The sequence below is a fragment of the Pipistrellus hanaki genome (genome assembly GCF_964339955.1).
Source record: "Pipistrellus hanaki genome assembly, chromosome: 1".
NCBI classification, from domain to species: Eukaryota; Metazoa; Chordata; class Mammalia; order Chiroptera; family Vespertilionidae; genus Pipistrellus; species Pipistrellus hanaki.
This window is the reverse complement of record NC_140503.1, coordinates 127,898,305-127,915,536: the sequence shown is the minus strand read 5'-3', so window position 1 is coordinate 127,915,536 and position 17,232 is coordinate 127,898,305. Positions and strand designations below refer to the sequence as shown.

General features: G+C 40.0%; 1 protein-coding gene across 1 annotated transcript in view; it reads left to right on the top strand.

The window, feature by feature from the left end:
* Positions 1-336: 336 nt before the first annotated feature.
* The window catches only part of FAM107B (family with sequence similarity 107 member B), a gene marked incomplete at its 5' end in the record, with an annotated part of 241,681 nt that continues 224,785 nt past the window's right edge, over positions 337-17,232 (top strand). The window contains one exon of the mRNA XM_084868848.1: positions 337-741. Within this exon, the coding sequence (XP_084724974.1) occupies positions 337-741 (405 nt within the window). The remainder of the gene's footprint in view (positions 742-17,232) is intronic.

Genomic DNA, 17,232 nt, shown 5'->3' with positions numbered 1-17,232 from the left:
GAGGTAACCTGAAGCAACTGTCTATTGACTTGGCACTGCCTTGCACGGAAGCGTTTGCCCTGCCTGGGGACTGTAACCTGAGCCAACCACGTATCTCACAGACAGCTTTCTTTGGCAAAATCGTCCAGGAGGAGCGCCTTCGCAGGGCGACGGCCGCTGAGTGACTCTCAGGGAGGGTGGCCTTGCCATATTTTAATCTATTTAAGGGCAACTACTACAAAGTCCTTCTCTTCAGGCAAGGAAATAGTTATTTACAATAAGGAGACTGGAGGTGATCTGAGCCCTTGGAACTTTTTCTTTTCAAAGCATGAACTTTGTCATGTTTCACTGCAGGTTATGTCCACATGGAAAGCAAGGTTCGCCAAAAGACTGAAATCTCCATCTAGAAGGATGCATCCATTTCCATGTTCAGCTCTGCTGGCCTGTTTTGGGAAATCGAGGGAGAATGCTCCCTGTGATCAGCCCATAGCGCCTGATACTCATTCCACCATCTATGATCAGCCCATGATCAAAGCATGTCGACACTCAAGTCACCTGAAAGAGGAAGAAGAGAAAAGGCGAGATTCCAGCACCCATTTAGACAGAAATGGCAATGCAAATCGGAATTCAAGTAACCACACTGCTGTCCAGCCTGCTGAGATCTCTGCGGATATGCCTGGGTCTCCAGATGGCGATTTGGACGGTGAAGTAGTTACTTTTCAGACTTCTATCCCCAGACCATCAGTTATTGAAATGCCAATGGTGAGTATTCCCAATGATGTTATAGAAGGAATGGCTTTGGAGGAGAGTTCTGATAATTTGGTGAATGCTTTCAGTGAACAAAGTTGTTTAACATTATAAGTAAATAAGACATTAAGGGGGAACTCTTACTAGTGAGAGGAAGTGTGTAAAGCCTCATAAAGTTCTCACAGGATGTGAAGGAAGGCAAGGACAATAAGCACTGGGGCCTTAGCAATCACCAATTTTGACCTTTATTTAACTACCCATGGTGCTTCAGAGCCGACAGTGTTTCAATAAAATATTAGGGGTAATATCATCTGGAAAAGCTTTTATTAAAAAAAAAAAAAACCACTGGCCTGTGAATTTATATGAAAATGAACACTGTGCGAATTGGATTATAGAATTTAAGAATTTGCTCTATTTAAAATAAATCGGGTGATATCAAAGCAATCTGGGCAAATTTGGAAATGATGATCACTCAGTGTATAAAGAGCAATAAACAAAGGAACTGACTGATGCAACTATTCATAATATGAGTGTTACTGTGATTGTTTTCTGAGACTTAAAGGCAGGAGAAAGAAGTTGTTTGGAAAATATATTCTGCTACTTTTATAAGGCAGCATCTTGAGTTATTTACCTTTTTTCTTTTTTTTGGCATTACTGAATTTTAATTGTTAAATATTCTGATTGGATTGAGTTACACAATCATTTCAAAGTTCTTGGTAATCCAATTTAGGAAGGCAGAGTTTCTTGAATGATGTTTTTTCCAAATACCAAGTACCTCTTGAGCAATTTTTGGTCATAGTCTTGGCAAAAAAACTTAGAACTAGACTTATATAACTGAGAAGTCTTTGAGGATCCATTACTAAAATATTATAATGGAAAATAATACTTTTCGTTAACAAATCATTTTTGTTTGACTTGCTGACTTGAATCCAAGAAGCCTCATTAGCAATGGAAACTGCCAAACAATGAAGACAGGGTTAAAATATAATTTAGGAAACAGTTTCATTTGACAGTCTACAAGTTTATATAAAAGGATTAAACGAACCTTTGAATTAAGAGAATTTCACCAAGCCCTCTGTTATAGCAAGAACTGTAGTATTTTTTCTAGAACCACTCAAAAATGTGTTCAGTTTTCTCTTTAAATTATTTTAGTAGTATTCTAGTTAGCTGAGTGGAGGTCAAGGCCAAGTTTATATTTCTTGCATGTTAAATGAACTGATGATGTACAGTTTTAATGAACTGAATGAAGACTTTCTGTTGGGTAAACATTCTAGCAACTCAGGACCTACCCTTCATTGCAAAGTACAGCAACAACAACAGAGAGTTGATTTGATTATCTTTGTTTTAGGGTCATATGTGATACAGGGCCTCAAAGTAAATACATGTACTCAAATATAACCAATTAAACATAGCGAGGTAACATGCATATTATTCGTCTACTTGGCATGAGCAAAGCCATGGATAGATGATAGTTTAGAAAAGTCTTATGACAGAAGTAGCCCTAAGGTAAGGCTAAATAGAAGTGTCCCAAAGAGAGACACATAAATGGTTCAAAGGAGGTTAGAGTCTCTGGAAGGTACATTGTAAAAAAGGTGGAATTTGAGATTTGTCTAGAGAGAAGGTTAGGATTTTTAAAGGCAGAGATGAAAAGAAAATTGTATGAACAAAATCCTGGATGTAGGGTATGTAGTATAGCAATATGTACATTAGATTGGCTAGATTGAAAAAATACAGGGAAAGGTAGATTGAGACCCAAAGTCTTGAGTGCTGTAGTGAAAAGTTAATTCATTTGGCAGTGGCGACACTGAGAATTTTGAACAGAAAAACATCATGCTTGGGATTTCATTCTGGGAAGATAAAAAGGTAGAGCCATGTAGGTTGGATTAGAGTTGGGAACATTGGAGCTAGGCAGCCACTGAAATAAACTCAGCCTGAGGAGTTACAAAAAGAAATAGTAGGAGGGTGAGATAGGAGGGGATAAAGGGATCCATGCAGTAGTATATGTAGTAGTTGACTCTGGGGTATAGACTAGATAGAGAGGGTGATGAAACCAAACTGGGAGTAATGAAATGAAAACACCACAAAGTAAGTGCCAGGGTGTGTGGGAAGAACCAGTCATGTGGGCATGGTAAATGGGCATCTAATTTAGTTAAATGCAAGGAACTAAAATTTACAGAGCTCTTGCTATTTTCCAGCCATTCTTCTAAGTGCTCTACATACACTCTCCCAGAGGTACATTTCCTTATAATTCCCATTTTATAGATGGGGACTTTGACTCTTAGAGAGAATAAGACATGCTCAAGGTCATAGAGGAGGGATGTGATAGAGCCAGGATTGCAGCCCACGTCTGTTTGATTCAAAAGTCTGACCTCTGAATTATAACAGGCTTCTACTGATCATTATTATTTGTGTGGTGTTTGAGGATTTCCAATCACATATTCATACACGATCTCACTTTCTATGCAATCAAATTTAAATTCTATTGTGTGTGTATGTACATATTTATATATAAATGTATTTTTTGTGTATAGTAATAATTACCATTTGATTTTCCTTAATTTGTTTAACTTTCTTGATCTTAGTTTCATGGTGTATCACAGAGTGGAAAGGGACATTTTCATTTGCATCCTGCTGATGACAAGGTTTTGTTGATGACAGTGTGGGACTGTTTTGAGATCCAATTAAAAGTGCCATAGCCCGGTCCTGTTTTTTCACTACCTAGTAATTTTGCTGTTACATGTTTCCACTCATTAGCTGATAAATGAGCTTCTTTTATTATAATCTTGCCTGATGGCAAAAATATTTCCCCTTTGGATGCACTGATCCCCATCATTTAAGCTGCCTTAGTAGAAGCAACAAATAATACTTTTTTCACTTTTTGTTGTTGAGTTCAGCCTCAGCACATAACCATAGCTAAGAAATAGGGACAAATGAGTCCCTCTATCCATCTTTAGTTAACTGGTGTTCAGATAAGAGAGCAATTCAATTACATTTGAAACAAATCTGGTCTTAGAGGTAAAGCTCAAGATAAAGAAGTCAAGTGAACTAAGTAAAAAGGGAAAGTTTCTGTATGTGCAATTCTGTGTGCATGTGTCTATTTACAAAGTGATGCTGATTAGTCTTCAACCTTTTTAGGTAATATCTTCCCTGTTCCAGGCGTGAAATGAAGGTGATCACAATCCTAAAATTATAATGTGTCTTATATCTTCTGATTATGATTTTTTCTTTCTTAGTAGTATTACAATTGAAGTGTCTTATAATTGATAGGGTCATAGAGCCAATGAAACACAGAAGTATGCTATTCATTTATTTTATCCAAGAGTTACCGGTGTTCTTACTGTGTACCAGGACAGCATTAGCTCCGGGGAAAAGACACAGTTCCTAAAGTTGCTCATATTCTGGTGGGAAATATAGTTAGGTAAAGAGGCAGTATCAATGCAGAGAAGGCTTATGGGTTAACATTAGATGCCACAGGAGCACTTAAAAGAGTCTCCCATCTTAGCCTTGGAAAGACAGAGGGGGCTGAAATATATGGAGAATGGATTTCTTTCTTATCTACCCTAATATATAAAAACCCTGTGTCCATCACAATCAGAGGATCGATCAACTGGAAGTCAGTCCTGCAGTCAGCACTGGGTTGCTGTGGAACAGCCTGAAGGCCCGGTGACCTAGCACTCACTGCTGACAGGGCTGCAAATCAGGCCTGGAGAGAGGCCTGAAGAGAGAAGCATGGTCTAATCAGTAGCCTCTGTGGCAGCTGTTCATCAGCACTTGCCTCTCTCTTTCTCTCCAGGCCTGCTGCTGATCAACTCTGTCTTTCTAATCAGACCCTATTGATAGGCCCAGAGATGCTGACTGGCATAGAAACTGACCATTAAGGATTAAATCTGGGTCAAGTGTGAGGAGCCAATAGCTGCCTAAGAGGCAGAGCTTTTGATGCTGACTGGCATAGAAACCAACCAATCAGAACCAAATCTGGGTGAACTCTGAGGAACCAATGGCTGCCTAGGAGGTGGAACTTTTGACACTGACTGGCATAGAAACCAACCAATCAGAACCAAATTGGCCAGCAGAAGAGGGCAGTTGGGAGCTAGATCAGGTCTGTAGGGGAGGGCAGTTAGGGGTAATCAGGCCTGCAGGGGAGGATAGTTGGGGCAAGATCATTCAGGTAGGGGAGGACAGTTGGGGAGCAGTTAGGTGTTAATTAGACTAGCAGGGGAGCAGTTAGGAGGTGATTCGGCAGGCAGGCAAATGATTAGGAGCCAGCAGTCCCGGCTTGTGAGAGGGATGTCTGACTGCTGGTTTAGGCCCAATCCCACAGGATTCTATGGTAGTCATCATCTCTGGGCCAATCAATGTTTCCCTGTGGTATCTGGCCTAAACCAGCAGTCAGACATCCCCTGAGAGGTCCCAGATTGGAGAGGGTGCAGGCTGGGTTGAGGGACCCCCTCTCCCCCAGTGCACGAATTTCATGCACCAGACCTCTAGTCCTATCTATTAGAGAGTAATATGCAAATCAACCATCACTGCTACACCCACAAGCCATGCCCACCAGCCAATCATGAGCAAATATGTAAATTAACCCACAGAGCAAAGAGGAGGCTTGGGTTTCCTTGGTGATAGAGGAAGCTAAGCTTTCTATATATCTTGATGGGCCCAGGCCTCCACTCAAGGCTATAAAGTTTCAATTGTAGAAGATAAATAAATCCCAGATACCAGGGCCACCACTTGGGTCGCTGGGGGGCTTGGCTAGCCTGCAAACCACCACAGGTCCCTCACCCAGGCTGCCCCATGCCCCAAGGGAACCTCCTCCCTGATCTGGGACACCCTTCAGGGCAAACCAGCTGACCCCCACCTGTGCACCAGGCCTCTATCTTATCTAATAAAAAAGTGATATGCAAATTGACCATAACTTCAACACACAAGATGGCTGCTCCCATGTGGACATAAGATGGCCAGCAGGGGAGGGCAGTTGGGAGGAACCAGGCCTTTAAGGGAGGGCAGTTGTGGGCAATCAGGTCAGCAAGGAAGAGCAATAGGGGCTAACAGGTTGGCAGGGGAGCAGTTAGGCATCAATCAGGCTGGCAAGGAAGTAGTTAGGGGGTGATCAGGCTGGCAGGCAGAAGAGGCTAGGGGCAATCAGGAAGGCGAGCAATTGGGAGCCAGCAGTCCTGGATTGTGAGAGAGATGTCAGACTGCCTGTTTAGGCCCAATCCTACGGGTCCCAGATTGGAGCTGTTGCAGGCTGGGATGAAGGACATACTCCCCCATGCATGAATTTCATGCACCAGGCCTCTAGTATATATCTAAAAAGCCAGTGACCAGAACTCTGGAAGGATCAGAATGACTGGTCCCTATGATGCCCACTGTGGCCAGCGAACTGGCCAGATCAGGGGGTGGGGCTCCCAGCCAATCTCTTGCAGCCCCTCTCCCTGGCCATCCCCATCCTGGATCGGCCTCACCCATCTCGATTGAGGGCAGGGCAGCTGGCCAACAACCCAGTGGCCCTTCCCTGCAGCTAGCCTTGTCCCTGATCAGCCCATCCCACCCTAATTGGCCTGCCAACCCCACCCCGAATTGCCCCCCTCAATCCCAATAGGGGGTGGGGCTGGCCAGTCAACCTTCTGCAGCCCCTCCCCCAGCCAGACTTGCCCCTCATCAGTCCCTCCACTTCAATCAGGAGCAGGGTCAGCTGACCAACCACCCATGATCCCTCTCCTAGGCCACTGGCCCCTACACCCCATTTGGGGGCAGGTCTGGCTGGCCCAGTCAGTTCACCACACACAGACCCTCACCACAGCTGGCCTCACCCCTGATCAGCTCCCACCACCCTGATAGGCCTACAGCCCCTCCCACCAGCCAATTTCACCCTTGAATGCCCCCCACATCAATTGGGAGTGGAGCTGGCTGGCCAACCTCTCACAGCCCCTTCCCTGGCCACGGACCCAATCAGGGGTGGGATTGGGGCCTGCCAGCTAATTGCCTGTGTCCTCTGCCCCCATCCCCCAGCCAGCCTGGGCAAGCAGGTTGGCCAGCCAACCTCCTACTGTTTCCTCCTCCTGACAGGCTCAGCTCCTATTCGCTCCAATTGAGGCCAGGCAGGCCAGATCCCACCTGTACATGAATTCATGCACTGGGCCTCTAGTTCTTTTTATAATTTCACACAGAAATTATAAACTGCACCCTTTTAGTTGAATGGTACTGTTTTTCTGCTCACTCACTGTCCCTAAACAATGGTGGCAGTTTAAGAAAGACAGTTTCCACACTGAGAGATTTCAGAGTAGTTGGGCAGTTTCAGAAGGTCTTTTGGTTGTAAGTTTTTATCTTGTTCTTACTCTAACAACATAGCCAGCCTCATACAGGAAGAAAAGGAACTGTAGTTTAGAAAATCATTCCTGGGTATTCTATAAAAATCTGTTTTCCAAAAAGTAAGGTAAGCATGGCTGGGGTGACTCAGTGGTTGAGTCATGAACCAAGAAGTCACTGGTTTGCTTCCTAGTCAGTGCACATTTCAGGGTTGTGGACTTGATCCCCAGTAGGGGGCATGCAGGAGGCAGCCAATCAATGTTTCTCTATCATCGATGTTTCTACCTCTCTATCCCTCTTCCTTCCTCTCTCTCTCAAATAAAATAAAATAAAAAAACAAACAAACAAAAAAAACTTTTTCAAAGGATGAGAAAAGGTCCCATCTTGAAATTAGGACATCCACAGAACCCAGATGGTGGCCTGGACCAAGCCTCAGAGGCTCAGGTAGTCACTGCTTCTAGGATTCAAGTTTCAGCTCTTTAGATAGTTTTGTCAGTCATCTATATCTAAAAAATTTTCTCATTAAAAAGTGTTTTTTTTAAAATTGATTTCAGAGAGGAAGGGAGAGGGAGAGAGAGATAGAAACATCAATGATGAGAGAGAGAATCATTGATCAGCTGCTTCCTGCATGCCCCTACTGAGTATCAAGTCCACAACCTGGCATCTGTCCTTCGCTGGAATTGAACTTGGGACTCTTCAGTCGGCAGGCCAAGGTTCTATCCATTGAGTCAACCAGCTAGGGCTCTATGTATTCTTTTAAGAGTTTTAGTTCTTTACATTGTAGAGCTTAGTTCTTACATTTAGATCTTAGATCCTTTTTTGAGTTAGTTTTTGTAATATGGTGTAAAGTAAGGATCCAAATGTATTTGTTTATGCATGTGGATATCTAATTTTTGTAACACTATTTTCTAGAAAGACTGTCTTGGCACTGTTGTGAAAATTCATTTGACCATATTCGTGAGGGTTCATTTTTGAGCTCTCTATTCTATTCCATTGGTCTATATGTCTTTATGCCAGTACCACACTGCTTTGATCACTGTAGCTTTGTAGTAGGTTTTGAAATCAGACTTTCAACTTCGTTCTTCTTTTCCAAGATCTTCTTGGCTATTTGGAAACCCTTGAAATTTCATATGAATTTTAGGATGAATTTTTTTATATCTGGAAAAAAAATCTCCCAATACTGTCAACACCTCTCTGAATTCACCCCTATTGTTTTTACAGATGGAGAAACTAGGACTCAGGGGAATTAAACATTGGATCCAATTCCACTCTAAGGGTAATCCTTCCAGTAGATGGAGAAGCTTAAGTCAACTGGTCAAAGCATGACTTTCTTGGGCAGTGCAGAACTTACACTATCAATAACAAAATTGCTGCTTGTTCTGCTTTCCTTGTCTAGGCTCCATGCCCATCCGTCTCTTTTCTTGGCACAGTCTTTGTTAAAATCTAGGGTAGCTTAGTTAATTGGGTTTCAGCTTCCTTTTTTAGTATCATATTCCAGTCACACTCTTTTGAAGCTACATCAAGGCTGTGGTAATGGGAATTTAGTGGAGAGGCTCCTGGATACCTATTAACAGAAAAGCTCTTGGATGTGTTCACAACCATAGGCAACTGATTTCTTTCAACAAATTGATTTTAATTTTCTATGTTTTATTGTTGTCTTGAAGTCCAGCCTTGAGAGTATCTATGGAGGGCAGTGTGCTTAAAAGTATATTGTAAACTTTTGGAGATAAATATCTATAACCCTTCATCCCAACCTAACTCTGCATTATCTTTATTTGAACATTATTGGGGGAAACTCTGCTGGCTGCATCTCTGTTTTATAGTACAAACCAGTTTTCCTGCATTTCTTTAGAGTTAAATATTTTCAGTTTTCCATGAATCACAATAGAAGAGAAAAGAATCCTAAGTTACCTATAAAAATAAATACTCTATTAAAAAAAACCTCTCTGCTAGACATATTCTTTGACATAATTATTTTTAGTAGAAAGTAATTTATATTTCCATGCAATCAAATGTTAGTTTTCTAGTTTCTTTTCATGCTCCTGAGAAAAATCAGAAACTGTCCCATGCCAAAGAAGGAAGACATTTTAAAGAGCTGGTAAGAATCCTATCCCATTCCTTTTAAGCCATGATGATTTCTCATGCTGGGTTTCTACTTTCAGAAGATGTTAAACATAGTGGCATGATATACCCAGTATACTCAGATAGGAATTTTCCAAACTAGATATTCAGTTGCATCCCTGCTGGGAGAGAAAGAGAGAGAGAGGGAGAGAGGGAGAGAGAGAGAGAGAGAGAGAGAGAGAGAGAGAGAGAGAGAGAGAGAGAGAGAGAGAGAGAGAGAGAGAGAGAGAGAGAACAGGGCCTCCTACTGAGAGAAGGAGTGCAGCTGGGTTTGACTGAGTTGGAAAACAGGCTGGCCCTCTCCTGATATTGAAGACAGGCATAGCCGAGAGAGAGAGAGAGAGAGAGAGAGAGAGAGAGAGAGAGAGAGAGAGAGAGAGAGAGAGAATAGTTTCTTGGCTTCTCTTAGAATAAAGTAAAATAAATAGTTCTCATAAACCATGAAAATTTACATTGTATAGGTTTGACTATCAGAGACTATCCATTAATAACCGTAGAGAAAGGTAAAAATGCCAAACGTTCCAGATCAATTAGAGCTGATGGACACATATATTGCAAACTAAAAAAGAAAAGTTGAGTGTATAATTTTGTAAATTTTAAAGCATCATTTTCAAGTGAGGTTACTCCTGCATTTGTAATTCAGATAAGAATAATAAATATTTTCTAAGTGGGTTGCTGATATGTTGAAAGGAGAAAGATATAAAAGGAAGAGGTCAGCCCATTTTTTTTTTTTAGCAGTATCTATTTCTAGCTTATCAGAGGGAATCTGGGAATCTGCCCATGACCTAGTTGATCCTTTGCCCTTGTTTTCACAGGTGGTTAATAAAAGAGCAGGGCTTACTGTGTACTAGGCAATGGCTAACAAAGCACCAGTGAGGATATTCCAATTTATTGACAAGACCCATCTCCCCCAAATACCTGTGTCTGTAGAATTGGAATTTCCATACTCTGTTTATATAATATGCAGTGTACTTCAATTTAAAAAAATTCAATATTCTACTTCCTGGTCATGCTGGAAAATTTTACATTTATTATACTATAGGAACCACAAGGGCTATTTGAATAAATGTGCTATATCATTTATGGGAAATTAGAAGTTCTTTCTCCAGCCAAGGGCATCTGTTAACCTGTTCTGAATTGCCTTAGATTTTGCACTCACAGTTCCTCCTTTCCAAAGAAAATAGAAGTCATCAACTTAACATTTTTTCCAATATAAAACTGACACATTTGGTTTCATAATGCCGCACCAGGAGAGGTGAGAGCTTGGAAATTTGAGACAATTAGAGGAAGGGGGTGTCTCCATAATAGGCATAGGAACTCTTGTGGGAAGAATTTATAATTTTGTTGTGGGAAGCTGGTTTGTGGTATCGCACATTCAGTTAAAAGAAAAATAACAACTCAGGTTATTTCTTATTTTCCATATGAAATAAGAACCTTCCCCTCAAATAAGTAATCTATATTAGGAGAGTCAGTTTCTGTAACTTACAACATCAAATCTCAAAAAGAGATCTCACATTAATTATAACTAATGTAATTAATGGAATGCAATTTATAAATAATAAACTGATTTAAAAAACTTAAAATTTTTATTTTTTATATAAAACAATGGATAGTCTTATAAAAATCAAATGTAACATCTGTACACTTGTAATTAGAGTCAATTCAAAGTTATATTTTAAATAAGTTATTGATATATGGTCAAATAATATTCACCAAATGCATTAAGAATAAACAATAGGGAAGATAGACTCTTCAAAAAGTCGTGTTGGGAAAACCAATAAACATAACAGAATGAAATTGGACCGTTATCTTATTCTGTACACAAAAATCAACTCGAAATGGGTTAAAGAGCCCTGGCTGGTTTGGCTCAGTGGATAGAGTGTCAGCCTGGGGATGGAAGGGTCCTGGGTTTTATTCCAGTCAAGACACATGTCCAGGTTTCAGGCTTGATCCCCAGTGTGTGTGTGTGTGTGTGTGAGGGGGGGGTGTGTGCAAAAGGTAGCTGATCAATGATTCTCTTTTGTCATTGATGTTTCTTCCTCTCCATCTCTCTTCCTTTCTGAAATCAATAAAAATATATTAAAAGATGGATTAAAGATCTGAAACCTTAAATCTTTTAGAAGAAAAAATATGGAGAAAATGTGATTCAGAGGTGGAGCAGCAGCCCACACACCGTAGGGTCTTGGGTTTGGTTTTTGCTCAAAGGCAGGTACCTGGGTTGGAGGTTCACTTTTGGCCCTCAGGTGGGGTGCATGCAGGAGGCAGCCTGTCAATGGGTCTCTCTTATTGATATTTCTCTCTCTTTCTTTCTCTCTATCTCTTTCCCCCTCTTTCCCTTCCACTCTCTGAAAGTCAATGGGAAAAATATCCTCAAGTGAGGATTAACAAAAAAGAAAAAAAAAAAGAAAGAAAAAGCAAAAAGCAAAGATGAACAAGTGGAACTATGTACAACTAATAAGCTTCTGCACAGCAAAGAAAACTATCAAAATTAAAAGGAACCTACAGATTGGGGGAAAATATTTGTAAATCATGTATCTGATAAGGTCTAATATCTAAAATATATAAGTTATCATACAACTCAATAGCATAAAAATAACTTAATTAAAATATGGATAAAGAGTCTATATAGACATTTCTCCAAATAAGATATATAAATGGTCAATGGGTATATGAAAAAATGCTCAATTTTATTAATCACCAAGAAAATGCAAATGAAAACCACAATGAGATATCATACCTATTAATTCAAATAATCCCAAAAGGGCAAGGATGTAGAGAAAAGAAAACCCCTATACATTATTGGTGGGCATGCCATTCTCAAAACAGTATGTTTGTTGCTCAAAAAAATTAAAAGTAGATCTACCATCTGATCCAACATCCCTGCTTCTGGGTATACATCTAAAGGAAGTAAAATCATTACCTTTAAGAAATATTTGCACATGTCTGTCAATGGATTAGAGGATAAAGAAATGTGACACACACACACACACACACACACACACACAGAATATTATTCAGCCTTAAGAAAAAGATAAATATTTTTTTGTCATTTGTGACATGGATAAGCCTGAAGGACATTGTACTAAATGAAATAAGTTAGAAACAGAATGACAAATACAGCAGGATCCCACTTTTATGTGGAATCTAAAAACCTTGAACTCAGAGTAACAGAGTGATTGTTGCAGAGGCTTGGAGCGGTGAGGAAAAGGGGGAGATGTTGGTCAAAGGGTACAAATTTTCATTTATAAGATAAGTAAGTTTTGGATACCTAATGTACAGCGTTCTGTGTACAGTTAATAATAACATATTACATACTTTAAATTGGCTAAGTGCAGGTCTCAAGTGTTCTTACCACACACAAAAAAAGAGGTAACTATGTGGGAGGATGGATTTGTTAATTAGCGAATTGTGGTAATCATTTCAAAATGCACAAATATATCAAAACACAAAACATCATTTGTTTACCTGAAATATACATGTTTTATCTGTTCATTGTTCCTCAATAAAGCTGGAAAAATATCACTCACTCGCATCTGCTTTCTGGTATAATAACTCAAGAGGGAAAGGAAGGAGATGAGAGCTGGGGAGACGCTGGCCCTGAGGAAGTGCTGACCACGTTCCTGACTGCGAGTGATGGGTGTCAGAAAACCACATGCACAGAGGCCAAATAAAGGGTGAAGTTCTATCCGTGGAAGCACTTGAATGGGAGCATCAATGAGTGCACTCTTAGTAATTCCTCTCTTATCAGGAATTGCTTTCCTTTTGACTAGCTGGGTGTTTTAGGAGAGATATACATGAAGCAGTGATGAAGAAAGGAGACCTTTTGAATGGGATGGTACTTAATGAGTGATGGTTCTCCCAGAAAATTTCCATTCCCAGGCCCTTTCCAGGATTCCAGGAGGACTTTCCGTGGCTTCAACAATTAGAGGCACACAGGTGCTATATGTCTGCCCACCCACAACTTGTTTTCCAGTGATATGTAGTAATAAAGAAAGTCTCACAGGAATTGTGCCACAGGTACAAAAATATATATATATATTTTGGCAAGCAGACACAAAAAGAAGCATAATCCCTGATTCTGTATGCCAGAGAAGTTCCCCAACTTTTACATAGTAGTCACTTTTGTATGAATAAAGTGATAAATAGGAATGTGACAATATTCTAACAGCAAAACCAGCAAGCCTTATAGTCACAGAGGGTCAAGATTCAGGATGCTACTATAAAAGAGCTGGACTTCTGAACTTGCCACATTCTTACACTTCATTTTGCAAAGGCAAAAATGCTGGTCATGTATCTGAATACCCTTCATTTCACAGGTGAAAAATGATTTCCAAAATCTCTTATGCCAGTGGTTGGCAAACCACAGCTCGCGAGCCACATGCGGCTCTTTGGCCCCTTGAATGTGGCTCTTCCACAAAATATCATGTGCAGGCACGCACATACAGTGCGATCGAAACTTTGTGGCCCATGCGAAGTTTATTTTGAAGAAGCGGTTTTAATGCTGAGCCACACTCAAGGGGCCAAAGAGCCGCACGTGGCTCATGAGCCACGGTTTCCCGACCACTGTCTTATACTAATTAGTGAATCTTCTGGTCAGATTTAGCTAACCTTGTTTGAAACACTTGCTATAGCCACCTCTGAATGCAAACTTCCAACTAGAGACCTTCAAATACTAATCAACCACTTCTGAGCATTGGTTCCAAAACTTTCCTTGCTCTCAAGAAAGAAGATAGAAAAATATGCTTGACTTTGGCCTTCAAACATTGTTGGGCGAGGATGGGATGCGTGGCACCTGTGTCTGAGAGGAAAAGCCTATAAATAAAGCAAGCAATCTAGAAATGGCAGAGCAGGAAGGCCAAAAAGCATCTGGGTGCTTCAGGATGCCATGGTGTCATTTCGAACCATTTTAACTGTCCCTAGGGTGTAGATACTCAAAGTGTTTACACTGAGTATTTAAAAATAATTAAAAACTGTTTTCACAAGAATTATCACGACCCAACTATCCCTGGAAAACCTTCAGGTGGTATAGTCATTTCAAGTTCAACATGTTTAGTAATGAACTCTCCCGCAAGCCTCTATATATCACTTAGGATATGTTTAGCTGCAAGAAATAGAAAATCTTATTTAAAGTTAGACTATATGGAAACGGATTATCTCACTTAAAAACAAGATCTGAAATAGAGTGGTTCTAGGATTGATGGATTCAGCACTTCAATGAAATCACTGAGCATCTAGATCCTCCATCTCTCTGCTCAGTCACCTACAACATTGGCTGTATCCTGCAAGTGATTTCCTTTGTGATTAGGAAATGGCTTCCTCCCTTCCCCACTATCTCCACTTTTTGAACAGTCCCTTTTCTGTCTCCTTCTCTGTCACCATTTACTGGCACTATCGTCAACACCTAGTTTGAGGTTGATGCCCCCTCCTGGGCTCCTCTTGTGCTTGATGTTTACCTCAATTAAGCATTTATTAAACTGCATCTGTTTACTGATGTGTTTGACTCTCCCACTAAACTGTGAAGACCTTGCGGGCAGGGGCTGTACATATTTTTCTTCTTATCTATTATTAGAAGCCCAGTGCATGAAATTCTTGCACGGGTATGGTCTCTAATGGCTGCCGCCTCTGGAGAATGGGAAGTGGGGGGTGGAGGGGAAGCCAATGCCCCCATGGTCCGCACCGCCCCCTGGTGGTCAGCGCACATCTAACTCTCAGTCAGTCGTACTCCTGCCTGTGAGTATAATTTGCATATTAGCCTTTTATTATGTAGGATGTGTAGTGCCTAGTATGTCTGGGACTAAATAAATGTTTATTAATAAATTAAAAGATGAATCAATAACATCAAAATCAGGAAAGAGGTTTGTGAGCCTTCATATTCTTATCATGTAATCTTTGTTTAGTATTGCCAATGTCTTTGTGTTCTACTCATTATTTTTAAATGGATGAAAATTAGGACCACTCCAGGGATAGGAACCAAGATAATTTTTCCCCTTGAAGAATAAACCATATATTACTCAGATTTGAGACAAAAGAGCCAGAAACATTTATTTGGAAGTGAACTCAGACAGAGGAAGCAGTCACTTTCCTTTCTACTATCTTTCTAGTTCATTTTCTTTCTTTTTTTTTTTTTTAAATATGTATTTTATTGATTTTGTACAGAGAGGAAGGGAGAGAGATAGAGTTAGAAACATCGATGAGAGAGAGTCATCGATCAGCTGCCTCTTGCACACCCCCTTCTGGGGATATGCCCGCAACCAAGGTACATGCCCTAGTCCGGAATAGAACCTGGGTCCCTTTAGTCCCCAAGCCGACGCTCTATCCATTGAGCCAAACCGGTTTCGGCTCTAGTTCATTTTCTGAACCCTCAGTGGATTTCCCACATGGCAAAGAACTAACCTCTTTAATGCTTTCATTTCCCTATTTGCAAAATGAGGGTAATGAAAGTTCTTACGATTCTAGTACTGTTTCGGGGAAAATGACTATATGAAACTTTAAGCATTATAGGAGAAAATATAGAATATTAATAACACAAATAATACTATGAAAATGGGAGCAGAAGAAAACAAAGGTATGCATTTATCTTATTACTTTAATAGCATGTGGAAAGTACCTGGATTATATTGTTCACATTAATACGACACCAAGCTACATTAAAGACACTGTCAAGAATGTTTTATTTCTTCCCTCCCCTACCCCCCCATTCTGGCTTTACAATACTTTTGCTTGAAAAAAATATATTTTTTACTGATTTTCAGAGACCTCAATATCTAAAAGACATTGTTAGTTAATCTGATTTAAGTTTGAAGCATATTATTTTGTACTTAATGGCTTACTTTCTAAATTCAAGATAAAAGCCATATTATTGTTGTTGGAGGGTGTTAAAGAAGTAATTTGATTTAATGAGGAACAAATAGTTTCAAATAAAATATTCAGCAGGTTATTTCTTCTGAGCTTTCAGTAATTAGTGAAGTCTAACTTTGAAGCTTTAAAGTCTTCATTCACTCCTCAGATCATCAAACTTCAATGACATGTCAGGAAGTGGGCATGCCACGAAGAACAAAGCACTAGTTTACCTTTGAGTTGCTTGCCCTTAACACAGGAATCAGGCAAATAAACAGCTGCAAAATGAAATAACAAATGCCAAAATGGCATCAACACATCTCATTTCTATGGCTTGGTGTTAAAAACATTTATATAATTATATACATTTTAATTATGCATTTTAATTATGATGTATCTTTTTTTTCCCATCCAAAGAAATTTCCATAAACCCTAACCTGGTCATATATCAGATTTTTATCATCATACTCTCAATTTTCCTCCATTTTGCTGTCTCCTAACTCCCTACTTCTATGCTTTCCTTTATCATTCTTTACTCCTTTTTTCCTGACTCATAGTTATGCTTTAGCATTTCTGTTGTCACAGAGACTTTCTATTTCCAAGGTCATCCATCCATCCATCCATCCATCCATTTACCTTTCAACTGTTGTGCCAGGGACTCATTTAGTTTTGGAAAAAATGAAATAAATGAGACTTATTTCCTTTTCTTGAGGAGCTTGCTTCTAGCCAACAGAAATAGAAATTTCACTAAGAGCACAGGTGTATGATAGAAGTGTGGAGTACTAGGAAGGTAGGTAGTGAATCAATGCTGCACAAGAACAGGGTCTCGAAGCTGAGAAGATGTTCACCCAGTGAGCAAGGCAGAGAAAGGCATTTTTGATAGCAAATGACTGAGAACCTAACTCTAATTGGTTTACATAAGGAAGGACATGTTATTTCACATAACTAGAAGTACAGAGGTTGGTAGCCTTCAGAGTTGTTGAAAGAAGCAAAAATACTGAATCATGACAAGATATGAGAGCATATTGTTTTTCCTTTATCTAGAAAAATTATTAGGAAAAAACTTTGCCTGCTTTAAGGAATCCTCAATAGTAAAAGATTTTGCCTGCAGGAGATTCCCCCACACCACCCCGGTTACCCCTGGTTTCTCTGTACGACACAGCAATTTTATTCACACATCACTATCTAGTCATTATGCAGTGGTCTCCTTCTTAAAAACACACACACAACTTTATTTTTGAG